Source organism: Podarcis melisellensis, assembly GCF_964234715.1.
Source record: "Podarcis melisellensis genome assembly, chromosome: 18".
Lineage (NCBI taxonomy): Eukaryota > Metazoa > Chordata > Lepidosauria > Squamata > Lacertidae > Podarcis > Podarcis melisellensis.
The window spans coordinates 757,362-776,048 of record NC_138536.1 but is presented as its reverse complement, the minus strand read 5'-3'; the positions used below and the strand labels follow the sequence as shown (position 1 = coordinate 776,048).

General features: G+C 50.7%; 1 protein-coding gene across 8 annotated transcripts in view; it reads left to right on the top strand.

Moving 5' to 3' along the window:
• The window catches only part of MAST3 (microtubule associated serine/threonine kinase 3), a 59,363-nt gene that overhangs the window by 21,001 nt on the left and 19,675 nt on the right, over positions 1 to 18,687 (top strand). For 4 of the 8 annotated variants that reach the window (XM_081895374.1, XM_081895370.1, XM_081895371.1 and 1 more), the window contains 14 exons: positions 4,302 to 4,390; positions 5,513 to 5,588; positions 6,129 to 6,149; positions 6,686 to 6,764; positions 7,052 to 7,212; positions 8,442 to 8,517; positions 8,659 to 8,868; positions 9,606 to 9,707; positions 10,965 to 11,097; positions 12,509 to 12,579; positions 13,138 to 13,223; positions 13,909 to 14,117; positions 15,282 to 15,420; positions 17,952 to 18,084. In XM_081895374.1, the coding sequence (XP_081751500.1) occupies positions 4,302 to 4,390; positions 5,513 to 5,588; positions 6,129 to 6,149; positions 6,686 to 6,764; positions 7,052 to 7,212; positions 8,442 to 8,517; positions 8,659 to 8,868; positions 9,606 to 9,707; positions 10,965 to 11,097; positions 12,509 to 12,579; positions 13,138 to 13,223; positions 13,909 to 14,117; positions 15,282 to 15,420; positions 17,952 to 18,084 (1,585 nt within the window). The remainder of the gene's footprint in view (positions 1 to 4,301; positions 4,391 to 5,512; positions 5,589 to 6,128; positions 6,150 to 6,685; positions 6,765 to 7,051; positions 7,213 to 8,441; positions 8,518 to 8,658; positions 8,869 to 9,605; positions 9,708 to 10,964; positions 11,098 to 12,508; positions 12,580 to 13,137; positions 13,224 to 13,908; positions 14,118 to 15,281; positions 15,421 to 17,951; positions 18,085 to 18,687) is intronic. The other 4 variants (XM_081895376.1, XM_081895372.1, XM_081895373.1 and 1 more) reach the window with 1 other exon arrangement.

The window sequence follows — 18,687 nt, the reverse complement described above, 5'->3', positions numbered from 1 at the left end:
GTTTTTGCACACTAATACCTCCAGGTCCTGTAGAATTCCATCCCTTCTATTTTATCCGTGCCGTCGGAATGGATTTCAGAAACCGTATTGAAAAATAGCGACCCACAAATCCGGCCCACAAATGGCAAGGAGGCGTTCCACTTTGGCAACCAGAACCCTGGTTTAAGGAGCCATTTATCCGAGTTTCTAATGCTTTTAAGATACTCCCACCTTCATCCAGGTGAAATAATAATAATGGTAGTAATAATAATAAGCTTTTTATTTACACTCCGCCCATCTGGCTGGGTTTCCCCAGCCACTCTGGGCGGTTCCCAACAGAATATTAAAAACGCAGGATAACATCAGTCATTAAAAAGCTTCCCTAAACAGGGCTGCCTTCAGATGTCTCCTAAAAGTCATATAGTTCTTTATCTCCTTGACATCTGGTGGGAGGGAGTTCCACAGGGCGGGCGCCACCACCGAGAAGGCCCTCTGCCTGGTTGCCTGCAACCTCACTTCTCGCAGGGAGGGAACCACAGAAGGCCCTTGGGAGATGGACCCCGGTGTCCGGGGTGGAGACGCTCCTTCAGGTCTACTGGGACGTTTAGGGCTTTCAAGGTCAGCACCAACCCTTTGAACTGTTCTTTTCCCATCTCTGCCATATAGAAAACTCGCTGCGTTTTAAAAATTTGCCTCTGTTCCCCTTGGGGCTTTGGGGTTGCTGCTTCCACCTCTGAGTTCAGCCTCTGCCCCAAACATCTCCTCTCCAAAGTAAGCCCAATGGCGTTCTGTTGGGACTTACACCTGGGTCAAAGGTTCTAGGATCCGGATCGTATTGTTCTAAAATAAGATAAATCTAAAGGTTTTGGGGCCTGAGCCTCTGACGCGTTGTCTGGCTCCGTTTTGCAGCGACTGGGAACTTCCTTTTTGGTTTTGAATCGGCGGCGGATCCTTTCACAAGCGAAGCGTCTCTGCGCCACAAGCGGAAGAGGTGGCTGTGCTCGCTCTCTTTGCAGCCGGGCCTCTGCCCCTTAATTCCTTCTTTCTTTTACACACCCCTCTGTGAGAAATTTAAACTGCCAAACTCCCCTCCCCTCCTCTTTTTTTGGCTAAGTCTCCATACACAGCATACTTTTAAAGCACTCAGCTTCCCCCAAAAAGAACGCCCTGGGAACTTTAGTTTCAGGGTGCTGGGAATTGTAGTGGCGTGAGGGATAAACTGCAATTCCCGGTATTCTTTTTCTTGAAAGGCGCAGCTTAACGTTGGCTTTGAGATGTGAGGTTGGTTTTCGTTCTATAGGGAAGTGTTTTGGAAATCGCCATTCTCGTTTTGAACAAGCGGAGCCTGTTTTTTTATTCCTCTGCTGTGAAATTGAGGCTGTCCGTAAATGGAACTGAAAGGGAATAAATTGGCGATCGATTAATCGGCAAATCCTGCAATTGGGAGCGAGGAGGGGGCTGTTCTCAGGGGCTGCTAGCTCTCCAAGCTCGGAGGCAGTGATGCTTTTTTTGAACTGGGAAAGAGCCGAGTTCAAATCCCCACACGCCCCTCGGAAACCAGCCGCTGCCTCTTCTCAGCCTGGTCTACCTGGCAGGCCGTTGTGCGGATTAAGAATGAGGAGGCGCAGAACCAACACCCTTAATCTCCTGGTATGCCCCACAGAGGAACCTACGGTCTTCAAACAAAAACACCTTGAAGGTCCCAGGCCACAGAGAGGTTAGGCTGGCCTCAACTAGAGCCAGGGCCTTTTCGGCTGCGGCTCCAACCTGGTGGAATGCTCTGTCACAAGAGACAAGGGCCCTGCAGGACTTGACATCTTTCCGTAGGGCCTGCAAGACAGAGCTGTTCCGCCAGGCCTTTGGTTAGGGCGCAGCCTGACTCCCTCCTCTGGCAACCTTTACAAAACTTTATGGCTGCCATCAATCTTGATTTTAATTAATTTTTATAATGTTTTTATAATGTCACACTATTTTGGTGTTGTTAGCCGCCCTGAGCCCGGCTTCGGCTGGGGAGGGCGGGATATAAATAAAATTTATTATTATTATTATTATTATTATTATTATTATTATTATTATTAATTTCCTCAGCCGATGAACGCGATTGAGGAGCAGGGTGTGGGGTGGGAGGCAGCAAAACCGTGCTTTGGAAACATGGGCTCGGTAAGTTGGCAACCCTCGAGAGCAGAAGTGCCAGGGCCAGCCTGTGCATTTGGCAATGGTTGCTGCTTTTGTCCCCGAAGCAACTGGGATCCGCTTGTGTGTGTGAGAGGCCAAGATCCGTAGAGGAAGAGCCTCCGTTTCCTGTTTGCGCGGCTGACGAAAAACGGCCCTGGCAGCTGCTGTGCTCTGTGCAACGGAGCCGATTTGATCTTCCCTCTTTTCGCCTTCCTCCAAATGTCGGGAAGGGGCTGTGTTGCTCAGTGGTTAGAGCGCGTGTTTCTCGCGCCAGAGACGGGCATCTTGCAGAAAGTTAGGGTGTTGGGGTTCTAGTCCGTTTGTTCTGTTCTAGTCTAGCTGTGGGTTAAACCACTGAGCCTAGGGCTTGCCGATCATAAGGTCGGCGGTTCGAATCCCCGCAATGACTGGGTGAGCTCCCGTTGCTTGGTCCCTGCTCCTGCCCACCTAGCAGTTCGAAAGCACGTCAAAGTGCAAGTAGATAAATAGGGTCCACTCCGGCAGGAAGGTAAACGGTGTTTCCGTGCGCTGCTATGGTTCACCAGAAGCGGCTTGGTCATGCTGGCCACATGACCTGAATGCTGGACGCCGGCTCCCTCGGCCAATAAAGCGAGATGAGCGTCGCAACCCCAGAGTCGGCCACGACTGGACCTAATGGTCAGGGGTCCCTTTACCTTTAGGGACGCGGGTGGCACTGTGGGTTAAACCACAGAGCCTAGGACTTGCCGATCAGAAGGTCGGCGGTTCGAATCCCTACGACGGGGTGAGCTCCCGCTGCTCAGTCCCTGCTCCTGCCCACCTAGCAGTTTGAAAGCACATCAAAGTGCAAGTAGATAAATAGGTACCGCTCCGGCGGGAAGGTAAACGGTGTTTCCATGTGCTGCTCTGGTTCGTCAGAAGCGGCTTAGTCCTGCTGGTCACATGACCCAGAAGCTGTACGCCGGCTCCCTCGGCCAATAAAGCGAGATGAGCGCCGCAACCCCAGAGTCGTCCACGACTGGACCTCATGGTCAGGGGTCTTTTAGCTTTTTAGTCCATTTGACTTACGAAATGTCCGGAAACCAAGGCGCGGCTTCTGATTGGCACAGGCGTCCCAGAAGCAACAGCCAACAACGTTTGAGAACCAAGGCGTTTGGGAGCTAAGGCGTTTGGGAACCAAAGTGTTTGAGAACCAAGGTACCACTGTATATATTAAAAAAGCCACAGAATTATTTACAGGCAATGTAATTCCCTGCAGGGAGACTTCGATTCTAATCTCAATCGTAGCTCCAGGCGGCCACTGTTGGACTGTTGAAAGCTGCCGTCGTGAATTGCTTTTCAACATTAGGTGTTAATTTTGATTTTTATATTTGCAGGCAGGGTCTTTAGTCGGGGAGTGTACTTTTCCACGAGTTTGCAGACATTAGCACTGCCCGTTGTTTGGATTATTTTCATTATCTCGGACAGAGATGTTCTCGGATGTGAAAGACCCCGGGACCTACGGGTATAGGGCGGTTCACACATTTAATTAATTGCCAGTTGCTTTAATTATTTTATGTGGCTTGGACACAGATGTGCCTGGATACCTTGACAGCTCCAAATAAAACGCCCTTTTGAATAATGATTAAAATGTACCGTATTTTTCGCTCTATAAGACGCACCAGACCACAAGACGCACCTAGTTTTTGGAGGAAAACAAGGGGGAAAAATATTCTGAATCTCAGGAGCCAGAACAGCAAGAGGGATCGCTGCGCAGCGAAAGCAGCAATCCCTCTTGCTGTTCTGGCTTCTGGGATAGCTGCGCAGCCTGCATTCGCTCCATAAGACGCACACACATTTCCCCTTACTTTTTAGGAGGGAAAAAGTGAGTCTTATACAGCAAAAAATACGGTATCTTGTGATGTTATTTTGGAACTTTGCTGAGAACCGCCCTGCGACTTACGGGCAGTGGAATAGGGGGTTGAAATTTACAAATTCCAGCCGAAAGCTAGGAATCTGTGTAGACTGCCTGTGCAGCTGGAGGTTCCATTATTATTATTATTATTATTATTATTATTATTATTATTATTATAATATCTGTGAAGGGTGCTGACAGCTGCCTCTCTGGGGGTGGGATTTCCCCCCTGAAATAACCCTTGCAATTAACCCTCACATGTCTTTGCTTCCAGCTGTCGACGGAGCAACCGGAAAAGTTTGGTGGTGGGAACCCCATCGCCCACCCTCTCCCGCCCCCTCTCCCCGCTCTCAGTGACGACAGGTAAGCTGGGTGCAGAAAGCGGGGGCACCCTAGGGCTCTTCCTAGCCCCCCCCCCAATATTCTGTTTATTTATCCAATCCATCAGCAACATTATCCCTGTCGCAGGAAAAAAAGCCAATGCAATTCTGGGCTGCACCAATAGGAGTATAGCATCTAGATCAAGGGAAGTAATAGTGCCACTGTATTCTGCTCTGGTCAGACCTCACCTGGAGTACTGTGTCCAGTTCTGGGCACCACAGTTCAAGAAGGACACTGACAAACTGGAACGTGTCCAGAGGAGGGCAACCAAAATGGTCAAAGGCCTGGAAACGATGCCTTATGAGGAACGGCTAAGGGAGCTGGGCATGTTTAGCCTGGAGAAGAGGAGGTTAAGGGGTGATATGATAGCCATGTTTAAAAATATATAAAAGGATGTCACATAGAGGAGGGAGAAAGGTTGTTTTCTGCTGCTCCAGAGAAGCGGACACGGAGCAATGGATCCAAACTACAAGAAAGAAGATTCCACCTAAACATGAGGAAGAACTTCCTGACAGTAAGAGCTGTTTGACAGTGGAATTTGCTGCCAAGGAGTGTGGTGGAATCTCCTTCTTTGGAGGTCTTGAAGCAGAGGCTTGACAACCATAAGTCAGGAGTGCTCTGGTGGGGTTTCCTGCTTGGCAGGGGGTTGGACTCGATGGCCCTTGGGGTCTCTAACAACTCTATGATTCTAGGAGCGCCAAATTTAATTGCGTTATGCTTCACATATCATTTTTTAGAAATTAATCTTTCTTGATTGAAAATCAACACACACACAAAAGTTTTAAACAAGAAGAAACAGAACGAAAGAAGCAGGATGCATCTCTTACAAACAGAACTGGAGAGACAGAAAAGGATCTCTCTGTTTTCAGCGGAGAAATGTTTAAGGGTGTGGAATAGGACGTCCCAGTTTTGTGTATAAATCCGAAAAGTATAAATTTAAAAATGGCAGAAAAATAGATTCCTGAGAGCAGGCCTCTGTTTAAAACTCCCAGGAGCTTCTATCACCTTATGAGGAGTTTTAGAGCTGGAAGGGCACCCCTGTGGTCATCTATCCCAACCCCGAGCAAGCGCAGCTAAGGACGGTTTGTTTTTTCCCCTTTGCAGCCAGCAGCAGCAGCCCCCTCGACAGCCCCCGAAACTTCTCCTCTGGCACGTCGGCCAGCTTCCCCTTTGCCCGCAGGTAGGAGTCCCGCCCGCCAGGGCTGGCGTTGGCCGAAGCGAGTCTGCAGGGCGGCAGGCGGCAGAACAAATGGGTTTGGGGAGGGAGAAACTGGGGGAGCCTTTCCCCAGTCCCAGCCTGAGCCTGGGGGGTCTTTCGGCTGCTCTAACCACTGAACCATCCTTCCCCCAAGCAGCACCTTTGCTCTCTCTCTCTCCCCCTTTCCCTTTTCTGCCACTATTTCACGCATTGGGAGATTCCAAACTTGGGGAGATTCCAAGCTTTCCGGGCGTTGCCTTCATCGGTTCTTTTGCCGGGTTGGGATGGATGGACTTTGGGGGTCCCTCGTGACTCGGCAAAATCCCTTCTGCTAAATGCAAAGGCGTATCCCAAATTTGGGAAGGGAGGGTCTTCGAAAAAAGGTATCTTGTTTCCGTTTTGAAGTCTCGCCTTTTGACTCTCAGCCGCCTCTCTCTCTCTCCCTCCCTCTCTCTCTCTCTCTGTCTTCCTCTCCCCAAATTTCTCTTTTTCCGGATGACGCGCCACCAATTCCTGGCCCAGCCATGCTCCTCGGACCGACAGGTGATTGGCGTTTCCAAAACCACTTTATTCGCCCTTTGGTTTCGTCGCCAGCCACTCCGGAAATGGAACTTTATAGATCCCGCGCCTCCAAGATGGAAGGAGTTCCTATCATTTAATCATGGAGGAACGGCGGCTGGAGTTATTGGAGTTGATACTCTGGATTAGAGAGAAACTGAAAACGAGAGAACCCCTCTTGCGCTTTTTGCATAGAAGGGAAAATGAATTGATCTATTTCGGGATTTCCTAACAAAGTAGATCAGTTAGGTCGGGGTGGCTGGGGAAACCCAGTCCTGTGGGTGGGGTGCAAATAATAAAATTATTATTATTGAGCGAATGTTTCGAATCCTTTCTTTTATGTGACAAGGCAGAAAATCGGAAGTCCTTTATTTTTCTTTGTTTGCTTCTTCTCCTTTTTTCGTTTCCCAGTTTTGTTCCCCCCCCCTCTTTGCTTTTATTCGGATCAGTTTCTCTTCCCGTTGAATGAAAAAGCTTTTCTGAAACCCCTCACTCGACTGCTCTCCTTCTTCCCTTTCCAGGGCTGACGGCCGAAGATGGTCTCTGGCTTCCTTGCCCTCCTCCGGCTATGGCACCAACACGCCCAGCTCCACCGTCTCGGTAAGTGTGTGGGGGGGGGTTTGAGTCGCCGTCTCCCCTCTTGCGACTCAAAGCCGCAGGTTCTAGTCCTCACCCTCCTCCGTAGGCTCTCCTATCGCTTTTTCCTCTGCCCTCCCCGTTCTCAGTCTTTCCGCTCGCTCCTCCATCCCGAGGACGGCGATTCAGATTTTCCGTGTGGGTGGCTGAGCACCCATGGGTGCCCCTGATCTCATCGCCCGCCTCCTCCTCCTGACGCTTGGCCTTCTCTTTCTCTCTCTCTCTCTCTCTCTCTCTCTCTCTCTCTCTAGTCCTCCTCCTCCTCCTCGCAGGAGCGCCTCCACCAACTCCCTTACCAGCCCACTCCCGACGAACTCCATTTCCTCTCCAAACATTTCCGCAGCACCGAGAGCGTGGCGGCCGAGGACGGGCGGCGCTCGCCCTACTTCCGGCCCCGATCCCGGAGTCTCAGGTAGGAGATGCTTCCGAACTGCGGGCTCCGGTTTTTGGGGGGGCGGCTGGAATGGAGTGAGCGGTGTAAGGTTTGCAACGTTGTAGGTTAAGAACAGGCTTCCTCGACGTTCGTCCCTTTTGGCCTACAACTCCCATGATTCCTTGCTAGCAGGACCAGGGGTCAGGGATGATGGGAACTGTAGTCCCAAAACATCTGGAGGGCTGAAGTTGAGAATATAAGAGATTAAGGACATGCGTGAATTAAGTGTAAAATAATGGAACCAGGAAGGGGAGGGGAGGGAAGTCAATCCAGATTTATGCTTTAAATTTTTGAATGTGATTATTTGATTTTTGGGGAGGGGTTATTATAAAATCAATAAATTGTGTGTGTGTGTGTATAGGAATGGAGTGAGCGGCGAAGGGCTATAGGGGAGGAGACGCAAGTTCAGAGGCCGTGCAAGAGTCTGCGCCCTTTGTAACTTTATCATCTTTTATTACTATCATGATCATCACCATTGCTGTTCTCTTCCTGAAATTATCCCAGATCTGTAGCTAAAAACGAGCGGCGGCTGCTTTTCCTCCTCCAGCCGCGTCCCTTTTCCTTTTGTGCCGTGTCTTCTTCCTTCCTTTGCTCCCGTTAACCAGCTGCTTCTCACGAAGCCGTTCCGGCGAAAACAATGGGAAGCAATTTGAACTGCATGTTTTCTTATTAGTATATATATATATATATATGTTGGTTTTTAAATACAAAATTATAAAACATACCACACAATTTATCACAAATACATTCTCATTGGACTTCCATCAGCTCCTATGATAATCCTCCGTCTTATTCACTTCTTACGCATTTCCTAACTTAATATTGCCTTTATATTTTTAACCTATCCCATCTCCTTCTTAATTTTTGCAATATTTCTAATATTATTCCCCACAGAGCTTCTTGCAGACCTACAAACGTCGTCTGGTCATCGCAGATACTTTTCAAATGATCTGTGTTTTCTTATTAGTTTTGAGTAATTCTGAGTCATTAATGATTTTATTACGATGGTTTCATCCATGACGTTCCGTTCTCCGCGAGAGGGTGGGAAACCCGATTGCGATGAATTGTATTGAATTCATTTGGGAAAAGGAATAAAAAAGAATTTTGCGAAAGAGAAGGCTGGAGGGTTTGCGGCCGAGATTTCGGGTGGGGTTGGGGGGGCTTTTTGTCAATTTTTCAGCCTCCTTTCTCCACCCCGTTCTCCGCAGCCCCGGCCGGACGAGCGGGACGTTCGACAACGAGATAGTGATGATGAATCACGTCTACAAGGAGAGGTTTCCAAAGGTCAGTAAAAGCGCCGTCCCGTAATCCCGTGATTCGAACTCGGATCTCGGCCGGGGAAGTGGGGTAGGTCTCTCTCTTCCTGGCCCCACTCTGTTTCGGAGGGTGTCCCACCCACCTTGTCCTGTCCCCACCCCACCCCAGGCCACAGCGCAGATGGAGGAGCGCCTGGCGGAGACGATTGCCAACTTATCGCCCAGCAACACTTTGCCGCTGGCCGACGGCGTCCTGGGCTTTATCCACCACCAGATCATCGAGTTGGCGCGCGACTGCCTCTCCAAGTCGCGGGGGGCCCTCGTCACCTCCCGCTACTTCGCGGAGCTGCAGGAGAAGCTGGAGAAGATGCTCCGAGACGTGAGTGGGACCCTCAGCGCTCATCCATCCCAACCCAGGAATCGCAGGCAGAGCGGAACCCCCCAAAAAACCTCTCTAATAATAATAATAAATTTTATTTATATCCCGCCCTCCCCAGCCGAAGTCGGGCTCAGGGCGGCTAACAACAATAAAATAGTACAAAATTCTAAGATCATTCATTACAAAGTTAATTCAAAATTCTAATGCTTATTTCCCCTAATTTGATTTTTTATTTTTGAATTTTATTGTTGTTCATGTTTTTCTACTGCTTTTATAATTAAGTGTTTTAAATTTGTTGTCAGCTGCTCTGAGCCTAGTTTTTGAACTGGGAAGGGCGGGGTATAAATACAAATTTATTATTATTATTATTATTATTATTATTAAAACAAACCTAGACGAGTTGGAGCCTTGGGTTCCTACGCTGCAAGACGCCCCGAAATCTACTGACAGAGGGCTGCTTGCAAATTTCATTATTATTATTATTAACAATAATAATAACATTCCAGTCCTTGGAAGGGAAAGGTTGGGTAGAAACAGCATAAATGAACGAAACGAATAACTCGTCAGGAAGGAGGACAAAGCGAGAGTTTGGCGAGGTTTATTGGGAAAACGACTCGGGGGGAATTAAAAGCGGCGAGAGGCCAAAATAAACGCAACTGTGGGTTTTTTTTGGTAAACGTGATTTTAAAAATGGCGGCTGCTGAGGTCTGGTTCTCCCTCTGGTCCTTCTCCTCCAGGCCCAGGAGCGCTCGGAGAGCGAAGAGCTACGCTTTGTGGAACAGCTGGTCCGGAAATTCCTCATCATCATCTCCCGTCCGGCTCGGCTGCTGGAGTGCCTGGTAAGGTAGAGTCGCTCGAACCCGCGGCCGGCCGTCAATCGAAGGGCGCGCGCTTTTTCCCCTCCTCCCTCCTCCTCGCTTCTCCCTTGCGTGTGGTGCACATTTTGCACAGATGGGGACGCGGAACGTTGCACAGAACGTTGACCGCTATGCTTGACTCTCGGGTGTGCAAAGAATTGCAGCTGAAAATGCACCTTTAAACGGAACCAAACCCTTCTTCCTCTCTTTATATTATAATAATAATAATAATAATAATAATAATAATAATAATAATAATAATAATATTTATACCCCGCCCATCTGGCTGGGTTTCCCCAGCCACTCTGAGTGGCTCCCAACCGAATACAATATTAAAAACACAATACAGCATTAAGCATTAAAAACTTCCCTAAACAGGGCTGCCTTCAGATGTCTTCTAAAAAGCAGATAGTTGTTTATCTCTTTGACATTTGAAGGGCGGGCGTTCCACAGGATGGGTGCCACTACCGAGAAGGCCCTCTGCCTGGTTCCCTGTAACCTCGCTTCTCGCAGGGAGGGAACTGCCGGAAGGCCCTCGGGAGAGGGACCCCGGTGTCCGGGATGGAGACGCTCCTTCAGGTCTACTGGGTCATTTAGGGCTTTCAAGGTCAGCACCAACACTTTGAATTGTGCCCGGAAACGTCCTGGGAGCCAGTGTAGGTCTTTCAGGACCAGTGTTATGTGGTCTCCACTCCCAGTCCCCAGTCTGGCTGCCACATTCTGGATTAGTTGCAGTTTCCGGGTCACCTTCAAAGGGAGCCCCACGTAGAGCGCATGGCAGTAGTTCAAGCGGGAGATAACCAGAGCATGCACCACTCTGGCCAGACAGTCTGCGGGCAGGGAGGGTCTCATCCTGCGTCCCAGATGGAGCTGCCCTGGACACAGATTTGACCTGTGCCTCCATGGACAGCGGTGAGTCCAAAATGACTCCCAGGCTGCGCACCTGGTCCTTCGGGGGCACAGTCACCCCATTCAGGACCAGGGAGTCCCCCACACCTGCCCACCCTCTGTCCCCCAGAAACAGTCCTTCTGTCTTGTCAGGATTCAACCTCAATCTGTTAGCCGCCATCCATCCTCCAGCCGCCTCCAGACACTCACACAGGACCTTCACTGGTTCTGATTTGAAAGAGAGGTAGAGCTGGGTATCATCCGCATACTGATGAACCCCCAGCCCAAACCCCCTGATCATCTTTCTCTCCCTTCCTCCTTCCCTTCTTCCCTCTCCTCCTCTTTTGGCAGGAATTCGACCCGGAAGAGTTCTACCACCTCTTGGAAGCCGCCGAAGGACACGCCAAAGTCGGCCAGGGGATCAAGACCGATATTCCAAGATATATCATCAGCCAGCTGGGACTGGCCAAAGATCCTCTGGAGGGTGAGGACGGGGACCCCGATTTTCAGGTGGAAGGCGGGGGGTCAGGTGGGAACTATCCAGGGCCGGATTTCGGTTTGATGCGGCCCTCAGCTCCTCAAGGTAATGGGGCTCTTTCTATGTCCAGTTGTCCTTTGTCCACAACAAATTGCCACTGTTTTTTGTGTTGAATAGATGCTATATCAGGCATAGGCAAACTCGGCCCTCCAGATGTTTTGGGACTACATCTCCCATCATCCCTGACCACTAGCTAGGGATGATGGGAGTTGTAGTCCCAAAACATCTGGAGGGCCGAGTTTGGCCATGCCTGCTATTGATGGACCAAATAGGTATCTCAAGCCGTTGGCACATGGCAAAAGATGTGCTGCATTTTCTGCACTTGACCATAAGATTCACAAAGTTTTTAGAGGAGGGAAACAAGAAAAAAAATATATTCTGAACGAAATAGTGGATGTAGGAATTTTGTGGTTCATGCTGTGGCCAAAGACATGTAAGTTTGGGGTAAAGTAAAGGTAAAGGGACCCCTGACCATTAGGTCCAGTCGTGCCGACTCTGGGGTTGCGGCGCTCATCTCGCTTTACTGGCCGAGGGAGTCGGCGTACAGCTTCCGGGTCATGTGGCCAGCAGGAATAAGCCGCTTCTGGTGAACCAGAGCAGCGCACGGAAACACCGTTTACCTTCCCGCCGGAGTGGTACCTATTTATCTACTTGCACTGGCATGCTTTCCAACTGCTAGGTGGGCAGGAGCTGGGACCAAGCAACGGGAGCTCACCCCGTCATTGCGGGGATTCAAACCGCCGTCCTTCTGATCGGCAAGTCCTAGGCTCTGTGGTTTAACCCACAGCGCCACCCGCATCCCTGAGTTTGGGGTAGCCCAAGGCAAAAATCCTGAGGATCCATATGGATCCGTGCTTTGTAACCACGTTTCTGCGCCATTGCGGCCCCACGAAACAGTGAGTGCATGGTTTTTTGGGGTGCAGGCTATAGCCATGGACATGCTATGGGATCTGATGGTGAATTTGGGGTTACCCGATGCAAAAATCCTGAGGATCCCTGGGCTTTTACCTCCTTCTCCCAGGCAGCCTCCTTTATCGCTAGCGTCCCTTATCTCCCTCCCGATAGCTTACCGATCAGCTGCTTCCTTTCCCTCTTGTTTGCCTTAGTGTCTTCTCCTTAGCTGGAACAGTTTTTTACTCCTCCTTTTCTTCTAATTTCTCTCCTCTTTCGTAAGGGGCGCCTGGGGTCATCCAGTCCAACCCCCTGCCAAGGCCCAAGGCGGAACTCGAACCCGCCACCCTGCGATCGAGGATCCCGTGCTTTACCTGAGGAACTGTCTGCTTCGCAGAGTCCCTGAAATTTATTTGAGGGAGGGGACAGAGGGTTCATTCCTGTTTCTTTCTCTCTTTCCCTCCAGAAATTGTTCAGCTCGATCAGGTAGACTGCGGCTCCCTTTCGGGATCAGAGCACCCGTGCGACTTCTCCGAGGTGAGACCAGCCCTCTCCCCCCGCTGATATTCGTAGAACAGTAGGATTCTACAATATTGGAAGGGACCACAAGGGACATCCAGTCCAACCCCCCGCGATCTTTTGCCCAAGTTGGAACTCGAACCCAAGACCTTGAGATGAAGAGCCTGTCTTAAACGGGTTTGGAGGTGGGCGGGCAGTCTTGACCCGGTTCCAGGGTTGGGTATAGCAAATAAGAGAGATATTAATGCTTTGTTGTGAACCGAGACTTGTGGGTTTAGGGCTGAAAGAATAAAATAAGTATATTTTTATCGTACCCACGAGAATATTTGTTTAAAATTTGTATTTGTCTGAAAACTCAGACAATGGCGATGCGTCACTACAATGGGGGCTGTGTGACGACAGCCTTACCTTTCCCTTTATATAGGGGAGATATATGTATCTGTACTATATACATGGAAAGGTAAGGCTGTCGTCACGCAGCGCCCACTGTATATATGCACAGGCACATATTTTTAAATATATAAAGGCCGTCAAATGGATCCTAATGTCTTGCCCTCCTCTTCTCCTCCCTCTCAGAGCCGCCCTCCTTCCACCGTTCCTCGCAGGAACCCGTGCGAGAGCGATTTCGAAACCGTCAAGCTGATCAGCAACGGAGCCTACGGGTGAGGGTTTTTTTTATTTCCCTGTAATGTTTTCCGTTTCGCAACCGTGTGTCTATAATGGGGTATTGCTCCGGATATTGTTGGAGACATTTTACTGGGTCATCTGGGTGGGAGAGCCGTGGTCCGGGTTCGAATCTCGGCTCCGGCCACTTGCTCTGCCTCTGACTGGGCTGCCTTGCAGGGGTGTCGTGGAACGGCTCCAATTCCCTACTCGCCTTCGGATCTAGTCCCTTTTTCTCCCCGCCTGGCCTACTTCACAGGGTTGTTTTTGCCGAAGGCCAAACGCTTCCCACCCCTGTTTTGTCTCGCCTAAACAATCCCCCTGTCCAGTTTAAATACTTTATTGAAATGCAGAAATAACATACACAATAGACCAAGATGAAAACCATCGTGTACTAATCGTCTTATATAAATTAAATTTATACAATCTGTTTTTTGCTCGCCTGATGTGAACCTTCCTCCTTTTGTCCACTTACTGTATTTATTTCCCCCGATTTGATCGATAAAACGGTGGTTTCCTTGCGTCAAAACGAGAGCACCCCTAAATATTTTTATTTTTTTAAGGAAAAAAGCACCGATTCAGTGACTCCGCCCCATTAAACTCCCTTCCCTCGATTTTGCCGGCCGTTCCTCCTCTTTCTACCTCTCTCTCTCTCTCTCTCTCTCTCTCTGCTCCGCCCACTAGGGCAGTCTACCTCGTGCGCCACAAGGAGACCCGCCAGCGCTTTGCCATCAAGAAGATCAACAAGCAAAACCTGGTCCTCCGCAACCAGATCCAGCAAGTCTTCGTGGAGCGAGATATCCTGACCTTCGCCGAAAACCCCTTTGTGGTCAGCATGTTCTGCTCCTTCGAGACCCGGCGCCACCTCTGCATGGTCATGGAGTATGTCGAAGGTGAGGGAGTCGTAGCGCCAGGCGCCGACCCGGGAAAATGTGGCATTGTACGTTCAGCACCCGCTTGGCCGCCGGAAGAAGAGTCATACCGGGTGCGATCCAACCTCCTTGGGGTTAAACGCCTTTTCCTCTCCAGAAGTTATTCTGCAAGGTTTAGGCCAGATGTTTTGGGATTACAACTCCCATCATCCCTGACCACTGGTCCTGTTAGCTAGGCATGATGGGAGTTGTAGTCCCAAAACATCTGGAGGGCCGAGTTTACCTGTGCCTGAATTTAGAGCAGTGCTGGCCAGACTTGGCCCTCCAGCTGTTTTGGGACTACAATTCCTATCATCCCTGACTGCCGGTCCTATTAGCTAGGCATGATGGGATTTGTAGTCCCAAAACATCTGGAGGGCCGAGTTTGGGGACGCCTGGTTTAGGCTCACAGTTTTCCTTCTCCCAGAAGGAACCACCATCGCTCAGTTGCAAGACCCTTGCTTTGCACGTGCCAAGGTCCTGGGTTCCAATCCAGCCATGAACGATTTTAAAATAAGACAGGGAACAGGGCGATTTAATTTATTATTATTATTATTATATCGTTATTGTATTGTTTTGCCCGGGACGTGGAGAGGCTCTGCCGGTCAGAGCGGGCTGTATTTGGGGGTGAGATTACCAGGAGGGGTGTGTGTGTTGATGACTTAAAAACTGGGTATCGTTGCATTAAGTTCATGAGTTAGGTTAAATTAATTCAACGGTTTGACCTGGGTTTTGAATTAAAGCGGCGCCAGATGTGCTTTGGATTTTATTTTCTTCCCTTTGTGTGGGTTCCCTGTTTAGGGAAGCTTTTAATGTTTGATGTATTACAGTATTTTAATATATATATTTTTGGAAGCCGCCCAGAGTGGCTGGGGTATAAATAATAAATTATTATTATTATTATTATTATTATTATTATTGGTTGTGCAACCACTATTCCGGCTTTTTATAGCGCAGAGGGGTGCGCTTAAAGGAAGCAAGGGGGCAGGGCCTCCCCCCAAAAGTTTGAGATTCCTGCATCGCGGCGGGTTGGGCAGGACCGCCGGCGTAGGTTCAAGCACCCGGGACGGGACTGGCAGGATTGGGGAGGGATCTGCCCCCCGTTCCCGGACCGGGGGTCTCTCACCGCCCCTCTGTCTCCCTTAGGCGGGGACTGCGCCACCCTCTTGAAGAACATGGGTCCCCTTCCGGTGGACATGGCCAAGATGTATTTCGCCGAGACGGTCCTGGCCTTGGAGTACCTGCACAACTACGGCATTGTCCACCGCGACCTCAAGCCGGACAAGTAAGGGCCGGCCGCCAGGAGGGCTTCCGTCGCCCCTCTGAGTGTGGGTCTGTCTAAGGCTATTTGGGGACTACAAATCCCATCAGCCCTAGCTAAGAGGACCAGGGGGGCTTATTCATCCCTGCGGCCTTGAAAGTGTATAGCATCAAAGTGATGGCCACAATGGCCTATGCTGCACCTTTATGGGCTGCCTTGCAAACCTCTCACTTCAAAGCCAATTGTTACGCCGACTTCTAAAATTTCCAACATGCGTAAGCAATGCGGCCATTCGCTTAGAAATGAAGATCCCCTCAGTGGAGTTAGTTATATGGAGGAGAGTTTTGCTCTATTGGATATCCCTATGGCATAAACTCCCGAACCACTACAGTGGTGCCTCGCAAGACGAAATTAATTCGTTCCGCAAGTTCTTTCGTCTTGCGAGTTTTTCGTCTTGCGAAGCACGGTTTCCCATAGGAATGCATTGAAAATCAATCAATGCGTTCCTATGGAAACCGCCTTCAGACCAGGTCCGGGGACAGTCTGTCCCCCGACCTCTTCCGAAGGCGGGCGGGGGGCAAAAGTCTTTGTCCCCCCTGCCTGCCTTCCCGGGGGCTTTTAAATCGCCCCGGGACTGTCCCGGGGCGATTTAAAAGCCTCCGGACGGCTTTTGAAGGCAGGGGGGGGGGAGCAAAGACTTTTGTCCCCCGCCCCCCTTCGGAAGAGGTCCAGGACCTCTTCTGAAGGCGGGCGGGGGGCAAAAGTCTTTGCTCCCCCCCCCCCCCGCCTGCCTTCAAAAGCCATCCGGGATAGCGGGAAGCGCTTCCCTGCTATCCCGGACTGCTTTTAAAATGCTGGCGGTGGGGAGGAAAGCCTTTCGGCCCCCGCCGGCCTTCCTGGACCTCTTCTGAAGGCTGGCGGGGGGGCCCATAGGGAAATTCGTTTTGCGAAGCGCCTCCAAAACGGAAAACCCTTTCGTCTTGCGGGTTTTTCATCTTGCGAGGCGTTCGTCTTGCGGGGCACCACTGTATCTCATTCAATGCATGTGGCGGGATGACTTCACAAATTCGTGGTCAGGAAAAATCCATGCCAAATTGCTGTCCTATGAGATCTCGCCCACTGAACTGCTCAAGCTGGATCTAAATGTGGCAAAAAGGTGTATAAATCAAAGGCTGGATGACGCGGAGCTATACCAAAATTTCGTAGCTGGCGGTGGAGCCTGTTCGCCATTAAATTTCGGCATAACCCCTATCTACCGCGCTCCGTCCTACTTAACATCGCTAATGGCCGCGTCTCACCGATATGCCTTCATTAGAGCTAGGTTCAATGTCTTTCCAACAAACGTGCTGAGACATAGATTCACTAAGGGCCAAGTTTCTTCAATGTGTGCTTGTGAAATGAAAACATCTGAACCTCTACATCATGTTATGTTTTATCTGCACTTTGTACAGTTCAGTCCGTGCTAGTATACTAAACTCCATAATCCAGCCTATGGCTGACAAACCAGTAGACCTACAGCTTGCCTGGGTTCTTCAAGATGTGGATCCTTATATTACCCTACAGGTTGCTAAATTCCTAACAGCCGTCCTCTCGTACAAGAGACAGAATGGAATGTTAGCTGATAATTGACAGTTTTAAGAATTTTCTATAATGACATCAGATATTGATTTTAGTGTAGTGCCTAAAATTTTTAATCTTAATCTTAAACTTTTCTTATGAATGGCTAACATCTGCCCTTGTGAGTTGTGAACTGTGTTATACTATTTGTGGTTTGTACGAGTCCGCTGTTTTATCTGATTTGTTTTGTTGTGTTGTGTTTCATGATGGGCGTAAAGCCGAATAAAACATTTTGACATTTGACCAGGGGTCAGGGATGACGGGCATTGTGTTTTGGGATTTTATTTCCCAGCCCTTCCGGGGTCCCAAGACCTGTAACTACCGGTCCTATTAGCTAGGCATGATGGGCTTGGGGGGGGCGCCGGGACCCACATTTTGGGGGGCATTTGCCAGGAGGAGTAGGGGCTCCGGGGAGGGCTTGTGGGGGGTGCTGGGACCCACATTTGGGGGTCGTTTGCCAGGAGGAGTAGGGGCTCTGGGGAGGGCTTGTGGGGGGTGCTGGGACCCACATTTTGGGGGGCATTTGCCAGGAGGAGTAGGGTCTCCGGGGAGGGCTTGTGGGGGCGCCGGGACCCACATTTGGGGGGGTTGTTTGCCAGGAGGAGTAGGGGCTCTGGGGAGGGCTTGGGGGTGCTGGGACCCAAAACATCTGGAGGGCCGAGTTTAGCTATGCCTGATCTAGAGCAGTGGTGGCCAGACTTGGCCCTCCAGCTGTTTTGGGACTACAATTCCTATCATCCCTGACTGCCGGTCCTATTAGCTAGGCATGATGGGAGTTGTAGTCCCAAAACATCTGGAGGGCCGAGTTTGGGGACGCCTGGTTTAGGCTCACACTTCCAGGGAGCACTCCAGGCTGATTTCCTTCCGAATGGAGAGGTTGTTGACCGGTAACCAAGACCCGTCTCCCCCCCCCTCTGCCCCCCCACCTCACCCCATAGCCTCCTCATCACCTCCATGGGGCACATCAAGCTGACGGATTTCGGACTCTCCAAAATCGGGTTGATGAACATGGCCACCAACTTGTACGAGGGACACATTGAAAAGGACACCCGGGAATTCGTCGACAAGCAGGTGAGGGCTTGGGGGCGCTGGGACCCACATTTTGGGGGTCGTTTGCCAGGAGGAGTAGGGTCTCCCAGGAGGGCTTGGGGGGGTGCCGGGACCCACATTTGGGGGTCGTTTGGCAGGTGGAGTAGGGTCTCCTGGGAGGGCTTGGGGGGCGCCGGGACCCACATTTTGGGGGTCGTTTGCCAGGAGGAGTAGGGTCTCCCAGGAGGGCTTGGGGGGGTGCCGGGACCCACATTTGGGGGTCGTTTGGCAGGTGGAGTAGGGTCTCCTGGGAGGGCTTGGGGGGCGCCGGGACCCACATTTGGGGGTCGTTTGGCAGGTGGAGTAGGGTCTCCTGGGAGGGCTTGGGGGGCGCCGGGACCCACATTTGAGGGTCGTTTGCCAGGAGGAGTAGGGTCTCCGGGGAGGGCTTGGGGGCGCTGGGACCCACATTTTGGGGTCGTTTGGCAGGAGGAGTAGGGTCTCCCGGGAGGGCTTGGGGGGCGCCGGGACCCACATTTGGGGGAGTCGTTTGCCAGGAGGAGTAGGGGCTCCAGGGAGGGCTTGGGGGCGCCGGATCCCACATTTGGGGGTCATTTGCCAGGAGGAGTAGGGTCTCCGGGGAGG